Raw genomic sequence first — 23,252 nt, 5'->3', positions numbered from 1 at the left:
TAACTACTACTATATATATATATATATATATATATATATATATATATATATATATATATATATATATATATTCTCAAAATAAAATGTCTTTGACAGTCTTCGTCAATTTGGTTGGTCATCTCTGCTCATTATTATTTTTGAATTAGCATTGGATTGCATTCTTAATAACAGACAAGGTAAATGTTTACACTTACTGCAGTATAAATTAATTTTATCAATGCAAGAAGTGATAATTATTAAATGATTTCATTTCCTGCGATTTATTTAATGATATCCATTTATTTGTTATCACTTTGTCCTCTGATTTACTCCTGCATTCTGATACACAAACATCAAGATTGCTTTGATGTATATCACAATCTACTTATCAAGATTAATTAAAAAGAAAAAAAACTGATTGGATTCTACCCAATCATTTACAAAATTAAACAAAATTGCATGAAACGTTTGGGTAAATTTGAAAATAAGAAATAATGTCATTTCATCAACTTATCGTCAAAATCCAAAAAAATTAACTTAAATTTCATAACTTCAATTTCTCACATTCCTGCGCATAACAGAGCATAATTAAAATTAAACGTAGACGGTGTAACTATAATTACAATAAATAAAACTATAATTATTCAATGAAAATGTGACATTGAGCACATATTGTCTCGACGAGAAGCTGTTCAAACGTATGGATACGACGATGCAATAGCATAGCGCAGCAGTAATCAAGACACCCATATCTGCAGTTTAAATAGATCAAGTTGACATCAATGAAAGCGTTTTAGATATTTGAATAAGTTATCTTTTGACTTTTTGAATTGCCATTTTTTTATATTTTCTAATGAAAGTCGGAAGCATTCTCAGTAATAACATATTCTTCTTGGAATTTTTCTCGCCATTTTTATCTCTTTTGGAGTTCAAAAAGAATTATGGAAAATCCAATATCATATGCTAATATCAAGAAGGATATTTTATCCATTGATCCTGAAGGCTTTTTATTGCCATATCCCTTTTTATCATATCTTCCCAAAGAATTCCTTTAGTTATTTCAAAATTCGAGTTATGAAGTTTAGAAAATAAAAGGTTACCAACCAAACAAAAGAGGAGCACAGAGAATAGCAGACATCATTTATTCAATAATTTATGCTTTTAAAATAATCGGCAAGAGCTCCCGTTGTTTTGCTGCATTGTTCTGGTTGTACGCCACCTTCATATATTGAGATTATCACTGCTGAAGAATGGAATTGTGATCATCTGAGAAATATTTTCAATTGTTACTTTTCCCGCAGACAATGGCATATGGGGAAGTAAGAGAGAACTTATTTCCAAGAGGTTTAAATTACCAACAGGATTTAATCTACAAAGATAGAAGGATGAAATGGTAACAGTTGGCTACCAATGAATTTTTCAAAGTGGTTTTGCTGAGTTTTTGAATTTTCTCTTTGTGCATTTAACGGAATGATTTGTACAGTAAGTTTCATAAAATTCGTATAACATTTCAGTATGGCCATTAGAACTGCGCATTTGATGAGATATATAACGAGTAATTGTTTACCTTGTCCAGTTTTATAGATGAAAAACCCGGTTGATCCTTTTTTACCAATGATTCTTTCATCATCGGCTTGTAGCACGAAATATTTCTCTCCCTCAAATTTCATACCCGTTCCCAATAAGGCATCCTTATTTTTGGAATCCTTTTCCGGCTGCCGCAGCTTCTGTTGCATCTAACTGAAATTTAAATTTCTGATAGTTTATCATTAATTTATTTCCTTATTTATTAAATCTTTTACTTCGAAACATTTCATTTAGCGATCATTTTGTTTATTTACATTGGGGGTAAAATTATGAAAAACTTCCTTAATTCATTTCCTTTCTTTCTTCATTTTTTACTTTTTTATAATTTTTCCTTATTTCTTTCTTTTTCTTCGAAACAAATTTTACTTTTTATGACAATTTTCCAGTAGGACTAAATCCATTAATAACCAGTAATATTTAAACAATGATGTCTCCGGTGACATTTTTTCTCCCAATGATAACTTTTTGCATTACAACTGTCATTCAGACAGTTCAAAAGCTGTTACTACCACCTTACTTCCAATTCTTTCTCTCTCGAGGTATCTATCCTCCACTCTTTGTCTAATAGGATATTGATTAGAGACAGTTTCACTGGCGATTTTTAATCCTTCAATCTCTTTTGTAGTTAATGCACGAATCTTTTTTAGCAACCCTGGTTTAAGGAGTTTTTTTCTCCCATTGATTTAACCTATAAATCAAGCTTATCAAGCTTCGCACACAAGTTCATAATTTAACAGAAAAATTAATTAGCAATAAATAATTTCCATATTTCGACATGTTAAAATGATCGATTCTCATGCTACGGGCAATAGTGGAATTTTATGAAAAGCATGATGTCAACGATCAAAGACGATCAGTGAGATCTTTCTTGCAAGTATGACACAATATGCATGATATATTTTGTAATCATATAGCTTCTTAAAGAATTTTTTCCTTTCCGAACTGTACTATGCATCGACACTCAGTTTGTATTTACAACAAGGTAGAATTTGCAACAGTTAACAAACTCTGCATTAGGAATATTTTTTAAAAAATTTCTTAAATTCATGCTTACCTTGAAATTATCTGACTTTCCCCAAATTGACCCATCAAAACCACAAATTGCAGCTTTAGAGACATTACCGGAGCCGACCAAATTGCTGTTGACTAAGTCTGCCCAGGACATTCTTTAAACTTGTAACAGGAGATAATACGAAGGCACAGAAATGCTGGTAAGAGAAGAAGGGTGATTAACTGATCAGTTCAAATTTACAGGAACGACTACTGTTACCTGACTGTTAGCTGAAAAAAAAAGAATTAATTCGAAAAGATACAAACTTATTCCACACTGAAACGACAATCAACTGAATATGAGTTTCTGCCACACATTCTTAGCATTACTGACAAAACGAACTCACAAACAGCGCTGCTCTCGAACTGCCAATAGATAAGAGTAATAGATAATATGAATGCTAAAAGTAACCGAGAGATTCTCGAGAATGCAATAGTCGATATGCTTCCTGTAACATTCTTAGCATCACCAGGAAATTGTTTTACATAAAGAGAAATTAATATATTGAGCAATCCAACGCAATACCACTTCCAATTATCCAGTTCTCATATACTTACTTAAGTGCAAACTTTATTTTTTTCAGAAAGGCATTTTAGATTGATGAGAGAATTTTGATGAGGAAGAGAAAGATGAAGGATTAGAAGATGAATCAAAATTTACAGCAGGAGATATATATATATATATATATATATGATAAAATGAATTGTTGAACTCATCTATTTGGAACAAAAAATCGGGAACGAAAATTTCATGAGAAATTCAATTTTATGATGAAAATTTCATTACTACCAGAGCAATTCCTAAATATGCTTGCAGAAATGAACAAATATATAAGAAGTAGGAATTTCTTAAGTATCAGCACTTAGTCTTTCAATTTACTTACAGGCTCTACGATAGAGTAAGTCAATAACGGATGTGAATAATTTCAATTTAAAAATGTCAATCCTAAAACCGTTGTATAATCGATGAGTGAGCGCTAAATATAAATTTTCTGAGACATAAGAAATGTATATGCACTTATAATTGTTTGATGGATAAGATTCAATTTTCAAAACCTAAGGAATCAAATTTGATGCTTTATTACAGGCATATATGGATGACTTCTTTCCTCAAAATTCATCTGAATTATAAAGAGAAGATATTTTATTTGTCTGATAAAATACATGTTTTATTTAGTGGTAGCAGTTACTATAATATTTGTTAATCACACATAGAAATTATCGGGCCTGACTCGGGTCGCAATCTTTCACATAGTATGTTATCGTCAAGATATATCGAAAGGTAGGATTTAGTTGAACTTTCATGAAAAGTTGGTCATCTATACGATAGAAAAGTGTCAAAAGAAATGCGCAGGTATTTATTTGACAGAAATGGATGAAACTTCATTTTGAATTTCGCTTCCAAAAGTGTTTTTTTTTAAAAAATTATTTGGATGATAACTTCAATTTTTATGACATAAAGTGGTTGGTAGAGTAAGTGAAACAGCTCTGAAAAATTCATAACGAACTGAAAAATCTCAGGAAGAAAAAATCTGAATGATGAAAAGCATTCCATTTCAAAGACGAAAGTGCATTTCAAAATAAAAGAGGGAAAGGAAGGACAGAGAGAAAAGATACTATTCCAGCGCAATTGTAAATCGTTAAGCTTTTCTCTTTTCAGTAACTAAAAACCGGCAACTTTTGCCAGAAATTAATACCAAAATTTGAATTTGTGATTTGTGATTAATGAGATATCAGAAAGTCCTCACTTATCATGCCTACGGAAAAATTCCAATTTTCATTTTTGAATGCTTTCAGTGAAAGACTGATTGCATGTCTTATATTCAGCGCTTTACGATTAATACATTTCTGGAAACTCGAAGAAGCTGAATATATGACACTTTTTACATACCGTATAATTCTCAAAATTATCTACGCAATTATCACCACTTGGCAAAGACAATTTGGAATATTCAAAGTTGCACAATCACTTTTATCAGTAATATAAGTTTATCAAAAGCATTCAGTGTAGAATGATAACTCCTCCTGTTGACATGAAAGGAAACGAGATTTGAGTAGAGTTTAAAGGAATTTTTGTCTATCTGAGCCGGAGGTTAGAGGTTAAGCCTGAATTAGTTGTATCTGGACCAAAGTAAATTTCAGTACTTGGCATATAGACAGAGAGATGCACGTACAATGAAAGGAAGCGACTATGATTGTTGTAGTAGTAATAAATGAATGAAGCAGTAGCAGTAATTGGTCGAAGAAGCAGCTGTTCCCTTAATATCATCAGCTCTTCTCCTCCTCCTCCTCCTCTTCCTCCTCTTCCTTCTCTTTTCCTGTAGCTTTGAGAGGATCTTCCTTCGCTTCATACATTCTAAACTTTGTGGTTCATCCATCTCTTTATTGGCTTTGCTGGAGAAGTATGAACAAATCGGAACACTCAATCCAACGTGTCCCACAATATTAAGGGAATGAGGTCATCCTTCCAACAACAACGCTCTTATCCTCTCTTTCCTCAGTCATCTTTATTTCCTACTTCCTCAGTTCTCAACAATTCGTTATGTATATATATATATATATATATATATATATATATATATGTGTCTCTGTCTGTGCGTGTGTGTGTCTGTGTCTGTTCATGTCTCTCCAAATATCCCGAAGTCTTGGATTGGCATCATTAGTTACCTAAATTTGTGGTTGAATTTTAAAGAACTGTTCGAATTTGTGAGTTACAAACAGTTAAATTTCAATTTTATATGATCAATGTACAGAAATGCAGCACTAATTTCTGTTAAGCCATTTCTAAAAAACATTGAAAATTTGAAATCAAAAACAAAACATTGGAAAATTTCTCAAAAAATGCTTCTAGGAGAGAAGGATAGAAAGTTATTTCAACTCGTCCAGTTTTTGTAGAGTATCATCAGATCGTGAAACGCCACTGACAGGTGATGCAACTTCCTCCTCCTCTTCTTCCAACATTAACGTGATATTGATCTACAAATCTTGCTGATGATATGATACCTCAGAGACGATCTATGACAAAAATATGGTCAGGCAAAGTGAAACAATCAGTAGTGGGTAAGAAGATGAAAAGTTGGAGGAGATGAAAGAATGTTGTGAAGGACGACTCTTGGTGGATAAATCTCCGAAGAAGAGAAAGCTCTCGTCAGTTGCTCAAGCAGAAAAATCGATACTGGCCTACGATGGAACGAAATCAGCTTTTTTTTTTCCTGTATTCCAAATCGATCTGAAATCATCCGTCCGTTCACGTTACATGTCTACCTTCCCAGACGTATGACATTCAGACATAACTAGCCTTCTTTTGTCATCCCTATCCTTCTTAATGGTATCAGTTAAGGAAGAATTCGAATTTCCTGAAGTTTCCAGTAAAAGATAAAATTCAGTTTTATTCTATTTTAATATTTAATGAAAACTCCCATAATAAAATAAAAATATTTTAGATATTGAAGATGAAGCTGTTGAAACTGAGTGGATTAGTAATAAAAGGAAGATGCAAAGAAATTTCATTAGCTATTTTAGTGTAAAAAAATGTGTGTAATTGTTTAGAATGATGTAGCACTGTATGTGTAAGTTCAAAAAGTAATATTCCTTTAACTGTACTAACCCCAGGACATCACAAATATTTCTAATGACCTCATTCTATGATTTGCAAAAGTATTACCTAATTTGTTATAGGAAATTTATGGTCAACAGAGGGACAAATTTCCATAGGAGGGAAACTGCTTAACTGCGCACTTATCATATTTTTGATCTTTTGATAACCTCAATTTTAACAACTATCATGCATTTGGCAACTTCACTCCAAAATACTAGTTAGCTAATAATATCTATCTATCCATTTAATAATAAGAAACAACCAACATGTTGATACTTTGACAAACGTGTCATCACAACATAACCTTATACCTCATCTTTGATCGTTTTGATTCCCATTCGAGTATTCATATCACTCTTTTCATTTTTATCAATCACAAATTTCTCATCCGATGCTTTTGATTTCGTTAAATGCGTCGCACTGAATAGAGCAAGAAAAAATTCTTTATAATTGCATCGATTTCTATTGACATTGCTATATTTCTTTGCTTCAAATGGTATTATTTGTTCATGGTAAGAATCACGATCATCAGTTATAGCTAAGTTAATAACAAGCTAAGTTGTTAATTACAGTATTAGAAATGCTAATGATTAAATCATAATTAGCAGATGAGTCAGAATTACTGCAACATTCCTGTATAAAGCATAAATAAACATAACCGGATGAAAAATGAATATGCGCTTCAATCTATCAAACAATAAAAAATAGTTGACAGTAAGATGAGAAAGTTCAAATGACCATTCAAAATTTACGACTCACAGTCGACTGAATTTCAAAGCATGTTCACCGTTGGGCTCCCAATCGTAAGGATCAGTTAAATTGTGATTCTCCTTTTTTAAGATCTGTTTGAGGAGTGACTGTAATAAATTGTAATCTGAAAACGACATTTCGCACTTATCATTATGAAAACATTAATTTTGAATGATTTAATTAGGTTTAACCTGACATATAGCACATAAAAAATGAATAGATAATTGGCATTTGATATTGAAATTATTTACAATACCTGGTTTATGATTGTAATTCAGTTTTTTAAGATGCTTTAAGAAAACGTGAAATTCCATAGGTAAACGAGATATGAGTTTTTCTTCAGACTTTGTTTTACAAACCTCAGCATGCGATCGATCCATGTTACGCCTCAAAATTTCATTAGTAACCTTTCGTTGTCATATCATTGTTAATGATAAAATATTACTTTTAACTCCTTTTTATTGGAAATATATCAATATTAGTAATTATTTAATAATAACGGTGTGGTAGTCATATGAATAATGACATTAGTAATAGTGATTTCAAATGGTAGTAATGATAACAGTAATAAAGAGAGGGAAAACAGTAAGAGAGGAATTTTGAAGAGAGATATTAACAGCAAAAATTTATTTTAATGGGTTATACCACGGCAAAGTGCCAAGTATCATTTCGGCAGTCATATATAAAAGCGACCATAAATCATCATGACGTCCTTGCTCTTCATGACGATGGACGTTTATCGAGCAGTATCGAATCGTACCGCGAAATGGTGCCGTTTTACGTGGTTCACGTAGTTTAGTGTTACCTTTTTCATCATATATCTTAAATTAATTAAGAGTGAGAAAGATGGAATCGGTTGAGTAATTTAGATATAACCTAAGTTTATAATTGCAATTGGACGGGAAATAATCAGGCATATAGTCTGATTTAACCCATTGTTTTAATTAAGGCAATTAGTCAGTCTATCAAGTATGCAATTAATTAATCAAGTAATCAGACGCCTGTTTACAGATGGTACAGAAACATTATGACGAGTTTTTCTTTTCTTTTTTTTAGGCCAACATATTAATCGAAATTCTGGGTTCCTAAATAGATCCAGAAAGATCGTATCGTCAGTGTGAAACGAACATAGTATTGTCTGGCAAGACCGAAATCAAGCATGAATACGGTATGCATTACTGATGGTTTACGTCCCATTGCAAAATTTGACGGTTTCACATCTCGGTGGATAAATCCGGCATTATGTAAATCTTCAATTCCTTCCAGACATTGCATGCATAACTTCACTGATGTTGACAACGTGAAACGCTAAGAAAGCCAATATTATTTCGCTATCAGAAGTTTGGAAGTTTATGGTGCGCAAGTTGCTGAGCCCGGGCCTAGTTTGCGAAGTTTTGAATGCCCAGTCCTTCCAGCCTAGTTATTTCTTATTTATAAGAAGATGAATAAACATGAATTAGTGGAATTTCGAAAACAAAGATTTTCAGAAACTTTCTAATTTTAATCCCTGCGTTCAGTTAGTATCCTACAAGTTCGTTGTAATAAATAAACATGTTACAAGACAAACCTGATTTGGACAGTGCTTCCGTAATTCACTTAATGATTTTGATAATAAAGTCATTATTAGAAAATAATAATTTTCACCCTAAAGTAGGATTATTTGCAGGAAAATTTGAATTCATTTGATACTTTCCACTTTGTTCAGATATTTTAGTATTAACACTATAAAGATAACATTGTCTGATTAAACAAAGATTAATACCTTAGGATGAATGTAAATGATCTGATGCATTATCGATAAGGAATGAGTGCATAATCTGAATTATAAATTCAAATTATGAATTCACTGCGATATTTTTCAAGAAACTGCTTTTTCCTGAAAACTTCCAACGGATTTTTTGACTTATCATCATCACCTTTCCAGCTGCATAAATTTTGCATGCATGCTTTGATTTGTCCAGCTTTTTTAAAACATGTACTTCCATTTTCAGTATTTGATCGTCGTTAAGCATCCCAACAGGTTCGGTCTTCATAGCTGCCATTTGGACTGGATTTTGCATATTAACCACCTGGAAAACTAGGCCATAGCCACCTTCTCCAATTCGGCGTAATATCTGCAGTGTGATAGTACAAAACTGGGAGTTTGTGACGACCATGACGTTATTGATTTCTACCAAATTATCTACCAAAATTTGGAAAATCTTGAAAAACATTTTTAAAAATTTTCAACTCTTTATATTTGAGAAACTTCAGGTATGCTTCACGAACTAAAAGCGCATATTAAGGGTAGCTGATACATTTACTAATTAATGATGAAATTTATCTTACTCTAAAAGTTTGAATACCTCTGTTAAATATGATATATCCAAACTTTCAAAGCAACACAGATTGTTTCAAAAGCGATCGGAGTTTCTTGTGAAACAGAACTCTAACGAAGAGTATTTTGTTTACAGATATTCTTAAACATGTGATGTTAGCAGTCATGAGAATTATAACATGCACCTGCCATTGATTTTTTACGACACTACCAATTTTAAGCTTAACTTTCTGCAAATCTTCTTTACCCATTCACCGCCAACTATTACAGTATAAAAATGTATAAACAATAAAACTTTCATCTAAAAGTAATATTTTATACCGTCCAGAAGAAATTTGCATACTTTATATGATAAAGGCAAAAGAGTTGTACTTTTAGTTTCAACTTTTTATCAAATTATGAAACAATGAATAACGGCAAGCGATAAATGCAATAATAACGTAAGCAAAATGTCAATTCTAAGAATACCAATTAAATTCTCTTTTGAAGAGTAACTCAAGAAATATAAAGAATTCGAAAAAGTGACGAGATGAGAATGTCACTGCTTCTGTGATAATGTGCAGAGTTGACAGTGTAAAGCGTTTTATCCGAATCATACTTCCTTGTTAAGCCCAAATCAATGTAGTTTCGTTTTTTCTTCTGCTCGTTTTATTTGTGCCATGGAATGATATCGTAGTAAAAGAGTGGTGATCGTCCAAGATGAGATTAGCGATATGCCAACCCAATGGCTTACATTCCAGTGTTCTGAATAGGCATATTGGGACCATACTTGTGAAGCCAGAGTTAACGCACAAATCTGTAGTTCCGTGTTTGTAAATCAAGAAATAAAATCGTGAACAACAATCAGTTCCATACTAAGGTCAGAGGTCTTTGGCTACTTCTTTTAAATCATTAACAAGATATTAATTTCCAAAAAAAAAGAAAAACGTTCATGGAATTGATATTTACCTGCTCGCGTTACTTTAAAATGACCATTAATTAAATAAGCAAACCGAAAGTAGCAATAGAATGGTGAATGATATAATTTTCAAACGTACTAAAGTTCGAGAATCGACAGCTATCAAACGATCTGTCGGTTTTTTCCAATGTAAAGCATGACTGCTGACCAAATAAAAGGTCAGGAAGTCAGTACCCATAAGTCGAGCACAGAATTCATGCGATTTACCCAAATGTACACGAACCTGAGAGCATTGTTAAAACTTTCTTGCTAAAATCCAACTTAAATTTAATTTTTCAAAATTAAATTAATTGACAACGACTTGAAACAAATTCTCAAATAGCATTTATAAGAATTTTTTTTGAGTACTAGTTCATGCTAATTACAAAAAACAAAGCATTTTAAAAGCAAGTTTCTTTAAAAACTTAAATTAATCCGAAATATTTTTTCATAATTTTATGTAGTGAAAAGTATAACTTTTATAAAACAAAAGTTTCCACATCGAAAAAACTATTAGACTGGAACTGATAAAAAACAGTGGAATGTAAGGAAAATCTTTCATCCAGAAAGTTTAGAATAAAGATCACTACATAACTTAGTTTGAATGTGCAATTGATACCTGTCGATGTAACAACCATTCCGGAAATGCAAGCCATGCAGCACCAATAATCACAGATACAAGGCTATCCATCTGAAACAGAATATTTTCCGTAACACTCGTGATAATCGTTTCCCCTAGTGTCCATCGATGAGCTGTTTGCAGGCAAAAATTCACTGCTAACCAACCGTAGCACCAATATTTGGCAATTTCCAAGTACTAGAAAATAAAAAAATACGCAATAAAAAAATAAAAATAAAAAAGAACTTCATGAGTGCTAAGTTTTTTGATATGTAAATCCAAGAATTTCCATCACAAGTTTGAAACATCCAAATGAAGAGAGAAGGTTAATAAGGCCCTCTGAATACTACTCACTCTAAACAATACTTCTGTTCGAATTTATTTTCCCCCTGACATTTCATCTCTTGATTATTAAATTTAATGAAGTTTCAATCAGAAATTTAAATCACTCACGTTAGGATGAATCAAATTTGGTGTTTCTGCTGAACAGTGTACCAAAACCAGAAGCACTGATATCAATTCCTAAAAAGATTTCACCAAAATTTATGCATCTGTTGTGAAATTTAATAAACTCAGATTCTTCAAAATTAAACAAATCTAAAGAATGAAATTTCTTAATGCATATTCGAGAGATTAAATATGAAAATTGTATGTATCACAACTGTTAAATGAATTAATTTCGCTTTTAATGATCTCAGTAGTTCTCATTAGTTTTAGTAAAATATTCCTATAAGTTAAAGTATCTTAAAGAATGACTTCTTAAGGAATGAAAAAAAAAAAAAAGACATTAAAATGGTACTAGAATTCGAACGAGGTGACAAGTGGAGAGTGCTTCCACTGAAGAATTTCTCAAGCGGTACATTAGGAAAGCAGCGCCAATGCGTTGGCATCCAATACATCTAAGCAGATGCCAATGGACGCCATCTGTTTCTTGTATCTATAAATTAATCAACTGAGAGGACAAGAGAATTGAAATTGTCAATATTTACATTTTTCTTTAATAACAAATTCATAATGCCATAATGAACCGTAAGAGCAATCGGAGTGATTTGTTAGAAAATAGAGTCAGAAGAGAGGAATTTAGTAAATTTTCAACAATATTTCATTTTACAGCGTGTATAATAAAATGTGCAGCAATGATAAGAAACTTTTACAATGCATAATTAACTAATTTGTTTACTGAAACTGTTTTACTGAAACAGGAATGAACTTTTGTCATTTCAACATTGAGCGATTTAATAATTGTAATCATTAGGACTTGTGGGTTTGATTAATTTTGAAAAAGGAAGGCAAAGGATTCATTAAACAATCAAATTCGCTTCATTTTTTCTTTACTTCGAAATATCTCTAAAGAATTTTGAATCATTAAAATTGCAAAACCATTTTAGAAAACATACATGATCAAAATTACTTCTATTGTTAGAGAAAAATGTTGCTTTCATAGTGCATTTAATGTTTCGAGAGGTCATAGTTCAACTATTAACTCGGTAAAGGCAGAAAGACTTTCAACATTTAATAGACATTTTACCCAAAATGGACAGAGTTTCCGGTTTAGTTTTAACTGAATTGCTGAATGGAAATATGCGCAACTTTGCGGAAAAGTTGCTCTCTTGCTCTAGCTGCTCTACGGGTTGCACTCAAAATTTTTAGGAGGAAGTTAAAAATGATTGAAGAAAAATTCATTTATGACTAATTAGAGGAAAAACAAACTTACAAAAACAGAGTAAGCGATGAGAGAAGGTGTAAAAAACAGTAAAGCACCAATGAGGAGCGATATGGTAGCATCAATAAGTAGCAAACTGCGCTGTAATTCCATGATGAATTGCAACTGCCACTTACTAATAAACTGCAGAGTTTGCAAGGTTGCTGCTGATGCAGTAACATCGGAAACACGCTCCGCCCGTGTACAGGCATGTACTGTTTCCTCGGAATTTGACCGGTCGTTAGGAGAAGTGGGAAAGGGCAAAGTTTGTCACTCAATTGTCTCTTTTCCTCTGCAATTCTTCCCCAAGCAGCTCGTAGAGAAACACTTCTGGAAAGAGGAAATTCAGAGTAAATTGCGATGATGTGAAGTTTTCCGATAGCCTGAGGAAACCGGAATCGCCTGTTTCAGAAGTGAAATGAGTTCACAGGAGATGATTGCCTTATTGATTAGAAGGGAAGGGTGACAAATTCCATCTATAGGTGTGAGAGAATTTCGGCCATCCTTCCGAACATACATCCAATATCATTCACAAATTATTCATCTGATATCTTCATTGTTCAGTTCAATAACAGAGACATGTGCTGACCTCAAAAGAGAGGGAAGGACAAATTGATTGAACTGAGATAGAGTGAAGCATTTGATATCAGCTGAAAATAATATTGAAAAAACTATTTGCCTTATTTTTTAACAGCAGGATTATCATAGGGATTTAAAACGAGTACAGTTGTAATACATAAAAAGTATGTTTCATGAAAATATGCAACTTTACAACATGACATTTTGTGTTTCATTTTCTACCTATTATGCAAGATTTTTTGACGCATTTTATCACTAAGATCAAACTGCGCCTTACATTTTGAGTGTAGATATAATCTCAGGGGCAATTTGATTTTTGTTAAACAAGATTGTAGAGACATCAACAAGTTTTGCATATTGAGGGGGGAAAAAGTATCTATCTGTAAGAGGTGAAATGTAATTTTACGAAATTAATAAAATGAATATTACGGACATTTTTGTCCTCCTTGAACAGATTAAAAGTTGTGCTAGTGTGTATTTCAGATAGTTTATCATACTATGTTCATGTAATATGGTTTAACAAGCAGTCCTCTTCATTTTTTCCAATACTTTATCCTGACCTCTCTCCTATTTAATTTAATTTGAAAAGTTGCGAAAGTTGAATATTTTCAACTTTGTGATCAAAATGTCTTGATATGAATTCGATTTGGATAGTTGATGATAGAATAGGTGATATGCCAACCAATTATCACCATCAAATTGACTACTGTTAATGGTACTTGTTATATGCAATCTCATTTTATATTTCAACATCTTATAATAAAGATTTCTTTCTCTGTTTCCACATGATGATTGGTGGTGAACAATGGACAACATGGCGACCTATAAAATAAAATCCAATGAGTTTAATCAACTCGGCTCCGAAAAGTTATGACAGTGAAGAGATACTTCTTTCTCTCTAATCTTCTCCCTCAAATGTAAATGTCGGCATTTGTTGCAGAGCATTGCTCTGAAACTATTATACATTAATGCTTCTTTTTATTTAATCCATTTCATTTTTATTCGAATCATTTTTACAGGCCAGAACATTCAACTGCCCAGAACTAATTTGTCCAATCTCTCACCAGTAGATAACTTAGCCAACCATTTGTTTAATAGCACAAGAGTGAAGCAGCCGGTAAGATGATTGAACCAAACACAGTTTTTGCAACGGAAGATGGGAAAAAGTTTCAAATTAATCAATGAACATTTTAATTATCCAAGCTTATTAGAAAAAGAAGTGAATCAAAAAAGATACAAAATAAGGATTGTATATTAATGCAAGGTGATAAAACGATTAGTTTCTTTGATAACATTTATCCGTCGTATAAAGGTGGTATTTTGGAAGTTATAAGAAATGATAAAAAAGGTTATTTTGACATATGTATATGCATGTGTGTATGTATGTATGTGTGTGTGTGTGTGTGTATGTGTGTGTGTGTGTGTTTATTTCAGAAACTATTATTTTTTGAATTTGGAATATGAAGGCGCAGGGTATAACTTACTGAATTATTTATATAATTAGCTTCTGAATATGTACCAATCACCAAAAGAAGAGCACACTTCCTATCCATTAGATCTGCTTTATTCATTGCTTAATTAATGCAATGAACTGAATTATTGCATGAAATATACCACTAGACTTTCAAAGCTCTTCAAAAAATTGATTAATAAGGTTTTAGACCACAGAAATATATACAGAGGGATAGCTCAAAAGTCTTCTATCAATTCTTTTATAAATGGAAAGATGATGTTAGGAAGTGATGATAAATCTTTTCAGGGATTGATTCAGGTTCATTGTCGCCTAAAATTGTATTAATCTATCCACCATTACTGACCATTATTTGAAGTTAAACATTAAATTTATTATTATTTGAAGTTAGACCCATTACTGGGTCTAACTTCAAATAATAATAAATTTAATGAAAATTAGCATCTGGCAATGATAAATGTAAATCACGCTGTATTACATAAAAATTCATTAACATTCAAGAAATGATCATTATTTAATATTGTCAGTTTGAACGTCAGGCTCTTCCCAACTCTAATCATTTTATCTTAAGCGCTGATATTAATGGACGCCATGGAAGCGGGGTTGGTAATTGGCTGAATCTCCTCTCTCTCTTGATTGAAAATCGAAATATTTAAAATATTCAAAATACACTCACATTCTCCTCTTTAGCATATTTTCTCTCGTTGACATTAGAATTACAAGACTATAGTCGCATATAGCAAGAAAGTAGTTCAAAATAACAGATTACGAAACAAAAATAAAAAAATAACTTCCATGATCTGATGAACTAAAGATAAGCTATCACTTGGTGTTAATATGCTAGCTATCTCATTGAACTTTTAGAGTAATTTTTTAACTGGAAAAAATTGGAGATTAAATTTCTGAATTTCGAAATTTGCAATACTCACCAAGTTGTAAGGATGCAAATCCAATATCCGTTAGAGTAAACATGTGAATAGATGGATAAATTTGCAAACTGCAAGAGATTGGAGATTTAATTTTTGAATTTCGAAAGTTTACCAAACTTTTTTTGGTAACATTTTACAATTTCTAGAAATAAGCAAATGGTTAATATGGATATCGAGGCAATAGCTCGGGTTGAAGCTGCAACAAAAGTAATCAATGTTACAAAACATAAAGGATACGATGATATCGTCATTTCAGAGTATAATCATTTTTGCTTTTATCATACCAAAAATATGCCTAATCACCATTAATTCGGGAAACATTAAAACAAAATAATTTTAAACAAAACTTTTCAGAAGCAGATCGTTGAGTGGCAGTAAGGTAAGTGCTAACAATATTACTGCCCCCCGAGAGCTCGTCAATCTTCTGGAACTCCTCAGTTGTCGAGAAATTCCTTTTTTTATAACAAGTGTCGTGGAACTTACGAATTTATTCCATGCTTTCACCTTTGTAGATAATCAGAATGTGGAGAAACTGTGGAATTGGCTGGATTTTCTCGCCACATCCACTAATCAGCTTCTTTAGATAGAAAAGTCACAACAACTAAAGGAAAAAAAGCCAAAACAGTGGAAAGAAAAAGTAGAAACAGCAAAGGAACTTCCCACAACGGAAGTAAACAAAAGAAGTGCAGGTTAATTGGAATTCCTCAGTTTCAAAATTATAAAATTACCTTGCATGAAGCTTCACATTTACTTAATTACTTACCCATCCAACTTTTCCTTCATTTATTTTTAAACCTTTGTTTCTTTCTACCTTCTTTGAGCGTGATTGTACATAACATTGATTCTAAAGCTTTCAGATCGTTTCACTGAAAGAAAGTCAAACGAAGTCATAGCACCACAACGTAAGATTAATGGCGAATTAATTAGAATACTTCAACATAGCGCATACCAAGCGCCAGTAGTAGTCTGATCAGGCATTAAGCCATCGCGGCAAACATAAAAGGAAACATTTATAGTTGTGTTTTTGCAGAATTCACATTTCATATATCATTCGTAAATCACTCCTTAGTTTATCTGTTATCTTTTATCAGACTCATGGGCTTTGTGTCATGTCGGTGTGAGTGACAATTGTGGGGATTAGATAACATGAAATTTATTTGAGTTTCGATTTTGTGGTTATTTAAATTTATTCTTGCTAAAGCAATCGTTGAGAGACTTCTAGGGTAATTTTGTGACTAGTAGATTTAATCATTCCCACATCTGATATAAAAAGAAAATCCAGAAATTCGGACAAACTTGAAGATAAATCTCTGGGGATTGTTTTGTTTAGTTCCGGTTCAATTTCCTTCATTCCTCACAACCTAGATAAAATGATATCAGATATTTCTAACATTGATATTATAGAAGTGTTCAGTTCAGTTTCATTTCTCTGATTATAACTGTAGGCGTAGAAGTTACGATCGGTAAAGATCACACATCAACAAATAACTGAACTGAATATATCAATAGGTACAAAATCAAAGGAGCAAAATCAAAAAAGAAAAGGATGCTGTGGTTGCTGTTCCATTTCATGAAGTATTATTTATGAATAAACAAGCAAATTTTGTTGTCCTTATTCACCACTAAGTATGACTAATTTAAAAATCTGCGCATTTATTTGAAATCAGTAACTTCCTGTATCCAACAATCATTGCTTAAAAGAATCAGGAAAACAGATATTCAAAAAATAGACCACTGGATGAGATTAACCAAATGTTGAATCATACCGCACAACAACAATGTATATTGCATGCATTCAATGCATGCAACGTTCAATGCTGCAAACATAACACGCTGCAATAATTGCAGTTCTGCATAACAAAAGTTTTGCAGTTGAAGGAAGAAAATTAAACGAAGAGTATCTTATCATCGTATCGTTGTAAACTCATTTGCAGAATGGTTGAAACTTTTGAATTGTTTCATCATCTGGCAATGGAAAAGAAGAAAATTTTTTTGAATTTGAATAAATTTACTGCATATAAAATTATAGTTAAATATTGGAATTGAAATTTGAATTAAATTCCATAATCTAACCCTAGGAAAAGTCTTGCATGCAAGATAATATGTATAAAAAGCCTGTACATATTATCCTGAATGCGTGAGTTTTGTCCAAAATAATCCCAATAGCGTAACACGTATTTGTTGGCTCACTATGCTCATGGCCTCGTGGCCTTGGAGCCTATAGTTATGATTTTGCAACAATCCGGTGAGAAACACAAAAGTTATGCCATCCATCGAGAAAATGTGATAAGAACAGAGAAAAATTTCAATTTTTTTGGATATTAAAAGGTGGATAATTCGATTACACGATTCAGTGAAGTTACGAAATACAAAGTTTCATTAACAGAATGGAAAGATTACAGGTCAAAGAACTTAGCACCAAATGTGAAAACAAAGATAGCAGAACATTTCTTTTAAATCTATCTGATGACCTAAAAAAAAAGCAGTGATATACATTTTTACTTCAAATGGGGGAAACATTCAATGAAGATGGAAACTATCATTTGTACAGTTTTACTGAAAAAACTTTAATTACATGAATTGAAGAAATTCAAAGTAATTCTTCAACGAGAAACTCGCAACTTCTCTTCCCATTAAATCAGTCATAGTTTAATTTCTCATTGTTTATAAGTTAGGGCACTCAGTAAATTTATAAAGGATCTCTAGAAAGACTGAAAAATAATCGTTTAAATGGGATATGGAATTGAAAGTTCTCGAATTTTTAGAATCTATCAAAATTCAACCAAAAAATGTATTACGAAAATTCTGCTTTTCTTTTTCTCAGAAATGAAATGACAAGTTCCTTCTTATTCCAATGCATGATCGATAGCTTTTTGAATGTTGTTGTAAGCATCAGCGCCAAGGTAATCTGGATGTCCCACTTCCCAAGCCCGCATACGTTCTTCCTCGGTTGGTGGTGACGATTGATGAAACTCAACGTTTGGTATCTTAAATGCATAGCACTAACTTTTTGAGACTTCAAAAACGTTAAATTCAGAAATTTCAACAAAATTAATTTCATGAATTAGCATTAAGAAACATTTTTAAGTTTCTTTACAATTGTGTGATGAGTCAACTTTGCTATAAAATTAGCTCACACGCAAACCACAGCTTTCTGGAAATTTTCAAGTTTTCAAAATGAAAGGTTGAAAATTTTGGAATTTTATCTGAAGCCACTTTACTAACCTTGCTTCATTTCCTCCACAACCTATTTGCTTTCTCCGCCAAATGATCCTAATGCCTTCCGAAAAACCCATCACTTGTGATTGACTTACTACAAGCCGTTCTTGCCTTGACCATCATTATACTTTTCAGAAAGGATAATTAAATATCAAAGTATGGGGATATAATTCTGACTTTAAATTGTTATTCTTGTGGTTGTAATTGAAAAAATAAATGCTCATTCACAATTGTCTTTCCATTTTTTTTCCAGGAATTGCATTTCTAAGTCTCGAGATTTACCTTGACAAATAAACGTATGTGAGTGGAAATGAAGCAAGTTAAAACAATGTTAAACTTTTAAATATCGTAGAAATTTTTCATGGCACAAATTTGCATACATAATAAATTCGAGATTACCAATGCCAATGGGAAAGTATATTCTTTTTGCTTGCTATCAGATGAGTAGATAACTATGTCATTCATGAATCACGCAAATAGTCAATGTTTTTCACTGTCAACAAAATTTTTGCAGTTACTGTTAAAGCACAAATGTGATGAAAAATGCCAACCTGAGAATATGCAACACTCATATCAGGTAACTGCATGCTTGATCCCTTAATGGTAAGTGTCATTAGCATAATGATTAAGCAACAACTAAACAGAAATAAAAACTGTTTCCTATTAAATTTTGTACTTCCAATCAACTTCATCTTCGAATCATCCAAAGAATTTCAAGAACTTTTTAAAAGTAAATTTCCGGAGGATGTGTTCTACTCTTTTTCCACCAGAGAATTCACTTAATTAGTTCTAAAAATCCTGCTAATATTTCCGTTTGTGCGATTAAACCAAACTTATGAAAAAAAAAGTAAATCAATTAGTAATCCAGCAAAAATAGATACTAATTCGAAACTATTCTGTAGAAATGGTTATGAACATGCAGAAAAGAAGTATTTCAGGTTATAATTAATAGAATCAGTGTTAGGTGATCTGATTAATCTCTGATAAAGGTAAAACTTCAAGGTCTTATTTTAAGCGGAAAATGAACCAATTATCTGTTGAGTTATAGTTCATCACATTGAAGTTTAGTTGAGATATTTTGAAATTATAAGTAAACGGGGCAGAATATATACGCAATTTAAAACTAACTTCAGTTATTAAATGTGTCAAATTTCGTGATAGTAATGATTTTGATAACTTTAGGGTCCTTTTGGAACAACCAAAAGAATTCTAGTCTAATGACCGAAAGAAAGATCTATGACTATGCGAATCATTTAGCCAGCATTTCTAACAACTGTATCCCTGCTATGGATCAATTTTAGTAAATTACAAATTATGTACGTTTCTGCGAATTTAGGAGAAAATTTCGAATGATACGTCATATCTGAACTTTAAACTTATGTGCAGCACTGCTTCGAATGAAACAGAGTAGACCAATGGCATGGTCCTGCAACACATACTGCTCTAAAGGAAAATCTTATTTGAACAATAAGATTGAGGAGTTTGAAAATAAAATTTCAAATCAAAACTCAATAGTCAAGTGTAGTGCACTCACAAGTGAAAAAAATGTCATCTGTTTGGCGAGATGAGTGGGTAGATGGCGCAATGGTCTCCACGCCCCATAAATTGGCGGTACACAACGGAAAACTCGCATGCAGAGAGGATTAGGTAGGTTGCTATGTGATGGAGCTGTTGACATACTTCCTCGGCTAATATCCTGTTCACAAGTAAAGGGAATGGTGACAGAAACAGCAGTAGAAGTAGTAGTAGCAGTAGTAGTAGTTGTGGAAATAGTAGTTGATGACAATGGTGTAGTGGTGATTATTTCTGTAGTGCGTTGAGGTGATGGTGAAGAACGTGGCGAACTCACGTGTGATGTGACGAGATTCGAGCTCAGTCGACTTTTAAACAACGACCACCAGTGGGCAAGATGCTCTGAGAAATGGACACTCGCCGACGTCTGTTGCCATGGTTTCACTGGACCCAGAAAGTGTACAATTTTCACCTAAATTAAACAAACGAAACAAAGGAAATGAAATAAAACAATATGTGTCTTTAATTTATTGAATGGTCAGTCTAATTAACAGTAGTGCTCCTTGAACTAAGATACGAAAATTTAGATACATCTAGAAGATTGCCTAAGTTTGAATGAAATTAGTCATTGACATCATGACAGTTTGTCTGGACCCAGGAAGTGTACATTTACTTCTAGGACAAACGAAACTTCTAGGACCCAAGTTTTGCTGTAATCCCGAAATGCCATGACTTTTTTCAAACAATGAAACAGTACCAGTGACCCTTGAATGAATTCTTAATATCTCAGGGATCTCTCTGTAAATAATGTTTATAACCCGAGAATTTCTATTTAAAACACCAAGTCTACTTGAAGACCCCCGTTAGGGAACTATAAGAAACGCACCTGGGCACCATACTTTTTGAAAGCAGCCGCATAAGTGTAAATTGCTCCAGCGGTCATATTGTAAATGAAAGATAATCGAAAAGCTGGAGGTTTATCTCGCCAACCTTTGAAGAACTGATTCAGTAGACCTTGGTCACCACCTGAAATACTTAGACAACAAGTGCTTTTTGTATATTTTGTTATACACTATCCTAACTTCTCTGCTAGGATATTAAAACAAAATCCTGTATATACAAGAAAGATCAGAGTTGAGTTAGTGAATTCGATAGGATGAAAGATAATCCAATGGAGGATGTATAACTCTACTGGTCTTATGAGGTTTTCCAACTTAATAAATTTGGCCTTTTCGACATCCTTTCAGATATCTTGACAAAAAAAAAAGGAATGGATAAACAAATCGTATACCGTCAAAGGAGCCATGTTCCAGGGCGAAGTTCAAAATGTCCAAATATGTCTGTTCAGATGGCCTGTAAACGAAAACACCCGAATTGAAGCAATCCGGCCAACCAATGTCTGCTACAGCAGACAGTTCCTCGTGATCGAATAATTCATCAGCATTTTGCAAAACCTGAATGTAACAAAAGACCGTGCTTGATAGATAAAATAATGACATAAAAGCCATGCATATAATTATTGTAACTAACAAGGCAATCAGCATCGAGGAAGACACATTTGGTGTACTGTGTAAGCCTCCAGCAGTGTATCTTAGTGAAAGTTACGCCCAGATCAGGTCTACCAATCAAGCGCAAATTGACGGAATCATTGCTGTCCAGAACGTTCACCACATTGATACTATCAAATGTCGCAGCAAGTTCATCCCTTTAAATTGAATCATTTCTTGTTCAATCTCATAAATTTCTTTTCTGTTTATATTCTTATAAACTGGCTGACAAAAAAGTTTCAAGTGCAAAAGTTATCATCAATACTAAGTCTGAAGCTATGGCAGACCTAAGTTGTTGTGATACACCAGTTGTAATCATGCAATGCAGCTTTTTAGTAGTTTGTTGAACCTTCAACGAATGAGCCAAAACAAGTGCCCCAATAGCATAACCATCCGACGTTACCAATGTCACCCATGCTTCTGTCATTATTCCTGCAAATTACAAAATGCAGCTCTGCCCGAATGCGTATACAACTAATGCAATAGCATGCATACATGACGTGTAAATTGTAACTACTAAAACACGACATATTTTACATCTGCATATCAGGTAGTCCGATCTGTATTCCTGAATTCTTCGCTGAGTAAACAAACATGAGATTATCCATTCTATCTTACTTATACAGTTTACCGTTTACAAATATTATTCAATACAATACATTTCAATATATTTCAATATTTACAAATATTATTTAAATTTCGAAATGATTCGTTCTTTTAAAATATAATAATGGAAAGGAAGGAATGTTAATTTCTTCAAACAAATGAATGAGACAATGTGATAGGGACAATTTACATCAACGTCTAAATGAACTTTGTGTTCTTCTGTTTCACATCTGATAAAGAAAAAAATTGAACATTTCATGGACTTTTACCGAACCTTACCTTCCAATTCAAGTTAAATTAATTTAATTGCTGAGTCAGATGAATGAATCAAATTCAATGTAAAAGTATATTGACGATACAAGCCGAAAGGTCGATTTAATTAAGCATAGGAATTTATTTCTTTAAATCAAAACCAAAACCAAAAGAGCAATTTGAGCCTTGAGAAAGGAAAGATGAATTGGATAAGAGTGGGATAAGAGCGGAATTTAAATGCATCTCTTCTGTAACGTCGAAATATTCTTCAAGCTAAAGAGCTAATAGCAATTAACATCAATAGCGGAAGTAATTCATATCGTTGATTTGTGGGATACCATAGCCTCATTCATTTAATTTAGCGAATCCTTGTTATAGTAATCTGTCCAATATCCTTTTGTTCTTTTTGATTTAGCATGAAAAAGTGCTTTTGAAAATCAAAAATTTCGCTTAGCAATTGGTGATGATATCTGCGCAGAATAAAAAAAATTATATTTTTCTGTTTGTGATCATATTTCATCTGTCTAGATAGATAGATAGATAGATAGAGAGAGAGAGAGAGAGAGAGAGAGAGAGAGGAGGAGGAGAGAGAGAGATA

General features: G+C 32.6%; 6 protein-coding genes across 6 annotated transcripts; 1 reads left to right on the top strand and 5 right to left on the bottom strand.

Annotated features, from left to right (window-relative positions):
- Positions 1 to 503: 503 nt before the first annotated feature.
- LOAG_04692 (profilin) lies at positions 504 to 2,853 on the bottom strand. Its single transcript, XM_020446656.1, has 4 exons — positions 2,621 to 2,853; positions 1,547 to 1,719; positions 1,084 to 1,222; positions 504 to 731 (listed from the first exon to the last, which is right to left on the bottom strand). Exons 2-3 carry the CDS (start codon positions 1,713 to 1,715, stop codon positions 1,125 to 1,127), a joined length of 267 nt encoding a protein of 88 aa, XP_020303033.1. The 5' UTR covers positions 1,716 to 1,719; positions 2,621 to 2,853; the 3' UTR covers positions 504 to 731; positions 1,084 to 1,124.
- A 2,631-nt stretch (positions 2,854 to 5,484) lies between these two features.
- Positions 5,485 to 7,344, bottom strand: LOAG_16631 (hypothetical protein; the record flags this gene model as incomplete). The annotated part of the gene is made up of 4 exons (XM_020449280.1): positions 5,485 to 5,592; positions 6,526 to 6,634; positions 6,974 to 7,088; positions 7,221 to 7,344. 4 exons carry the CDS (start codon positions 7,342 to 7,344, stop codon positions 5,485 to 5,487), a joined length of 456 nt encoding a protein of 151 aa, XP_020307195.1.
- A 246-nt stretch (positions 7,345 to 7,590) lies between these two features.
- LOAG_16630 (CK1/TTBK protein kinase) lies at positions 7,591 to 9,532 on the bottom strand (the record flags this gene model as incomplete). Its single annotated transcript, XM_003140228.2, has 5 exons — positions 7,591 to 7,785; positions 8,093 to 8,272; positions 8,532 to 8,609; positions 8,881 to 9,078; positions 9,467 to 9,532. The coding sequence occupies 5 exons, from the start codon at positions 9,530 to 9,532 to the stop codon at positions 7,591 to 7,593; spliced, it is 717 nt and encodes a 238-aa protein (XP_003140276.2).
- A 163-nt stretch (positions 9,533 to 9,695) lies between these two features.
- LOAG_04690 (hypothetical protein) lies at positions 9,696 to 12,696 on the bottom strand. The gene is made up of 6 exons (XM_020446655.1): positions 12,552 to 12,696; positions 11,637 to 11,774; positions 11,291 to 11,359; positions 10,838 to 11,035; positions 10,319 to 10,462; positions 9,696 to 10,077 (listed from the first exon to the last, which is right to left on the bottom strand). Exons 1-6 carry the CDS (start codon positions 12,651 to 12,653, stop codon positions 9,898 to 9,900), a joined length of 831 nt encoding a protein of 276 aa, XP_020303032.1. The 5' UTR covers positions 12,654 to 12,696; the 3' UTR covers positions 9,696 to 9,897.
- A 2,978-nt stretch (positions 12,697 to 15,674) lies between these two features.
- On the top strand, positions 15,675 to 16,212 carry LOAG_04689 (hypothetical protein; the record flags this gene model as incomplete). The annotated part of the gene is made up of 3 exons (XM_003140226.2): positions 15,675 to 15,775; positions 15,873 to 15,897; positions 16,102 to 16,212. 3 exons carry the CDS (start codon positions 15,675 to 15,677, stop codon positions 16,210 to 16,212), a joined length of 237 nt encoding a protein of 78 aa, XP_003140274.2.
- A 2,011-nt stretch (positions 16,213 to 18,223) lies between these two features.
- LOAG_04688 (hypothetical protein) lies at positions 18,224 to 22,237 on the bottom strand. Its single transcript, XM_020446654.1, has 6 exons — positions 22,084 to 22,237; positions 21,780 to 21,954; positions 21,541 to 21,703; positions 21,136 to 21,275; positions 20,587 to 20,721; positions 18,224 to 18,505 (listed from the first exon to the last, which is right to left on the bottom strand). The coding sequence occupies exons 1-6, from the start codon at positions 22,221 to 22,223 to the stop codon at positions 18,365 to 18,367; spliced, it is 894 nt and encodes a 297-aa protein (XP_020303031.1). The 5' UTR covers positions 22,224 to 22,237; the 3' UTR covers positions 18,224 to 18,364.
- Between the last annotated feature and the right edge of the window lie 1,015 nt (positions 22,238 to 23,252).

This window comes from Loa loa, assembly GCF_000183805.2.
Source record: "Loa loa unplaced genomic scaffold supercont3.11, whole genome shotgun sequence".
In the NCBI taxonomy this organism is placed as follows: domain Eukaryota; kingdom Metazoa; phylum Nematoda; class Chromadorea; order Rhabditida; family Onchocercidae; genus Loa; species Loa loa.
This window is presented reverse-complemented; position numbering and strand designations above follow the sequence as displayed.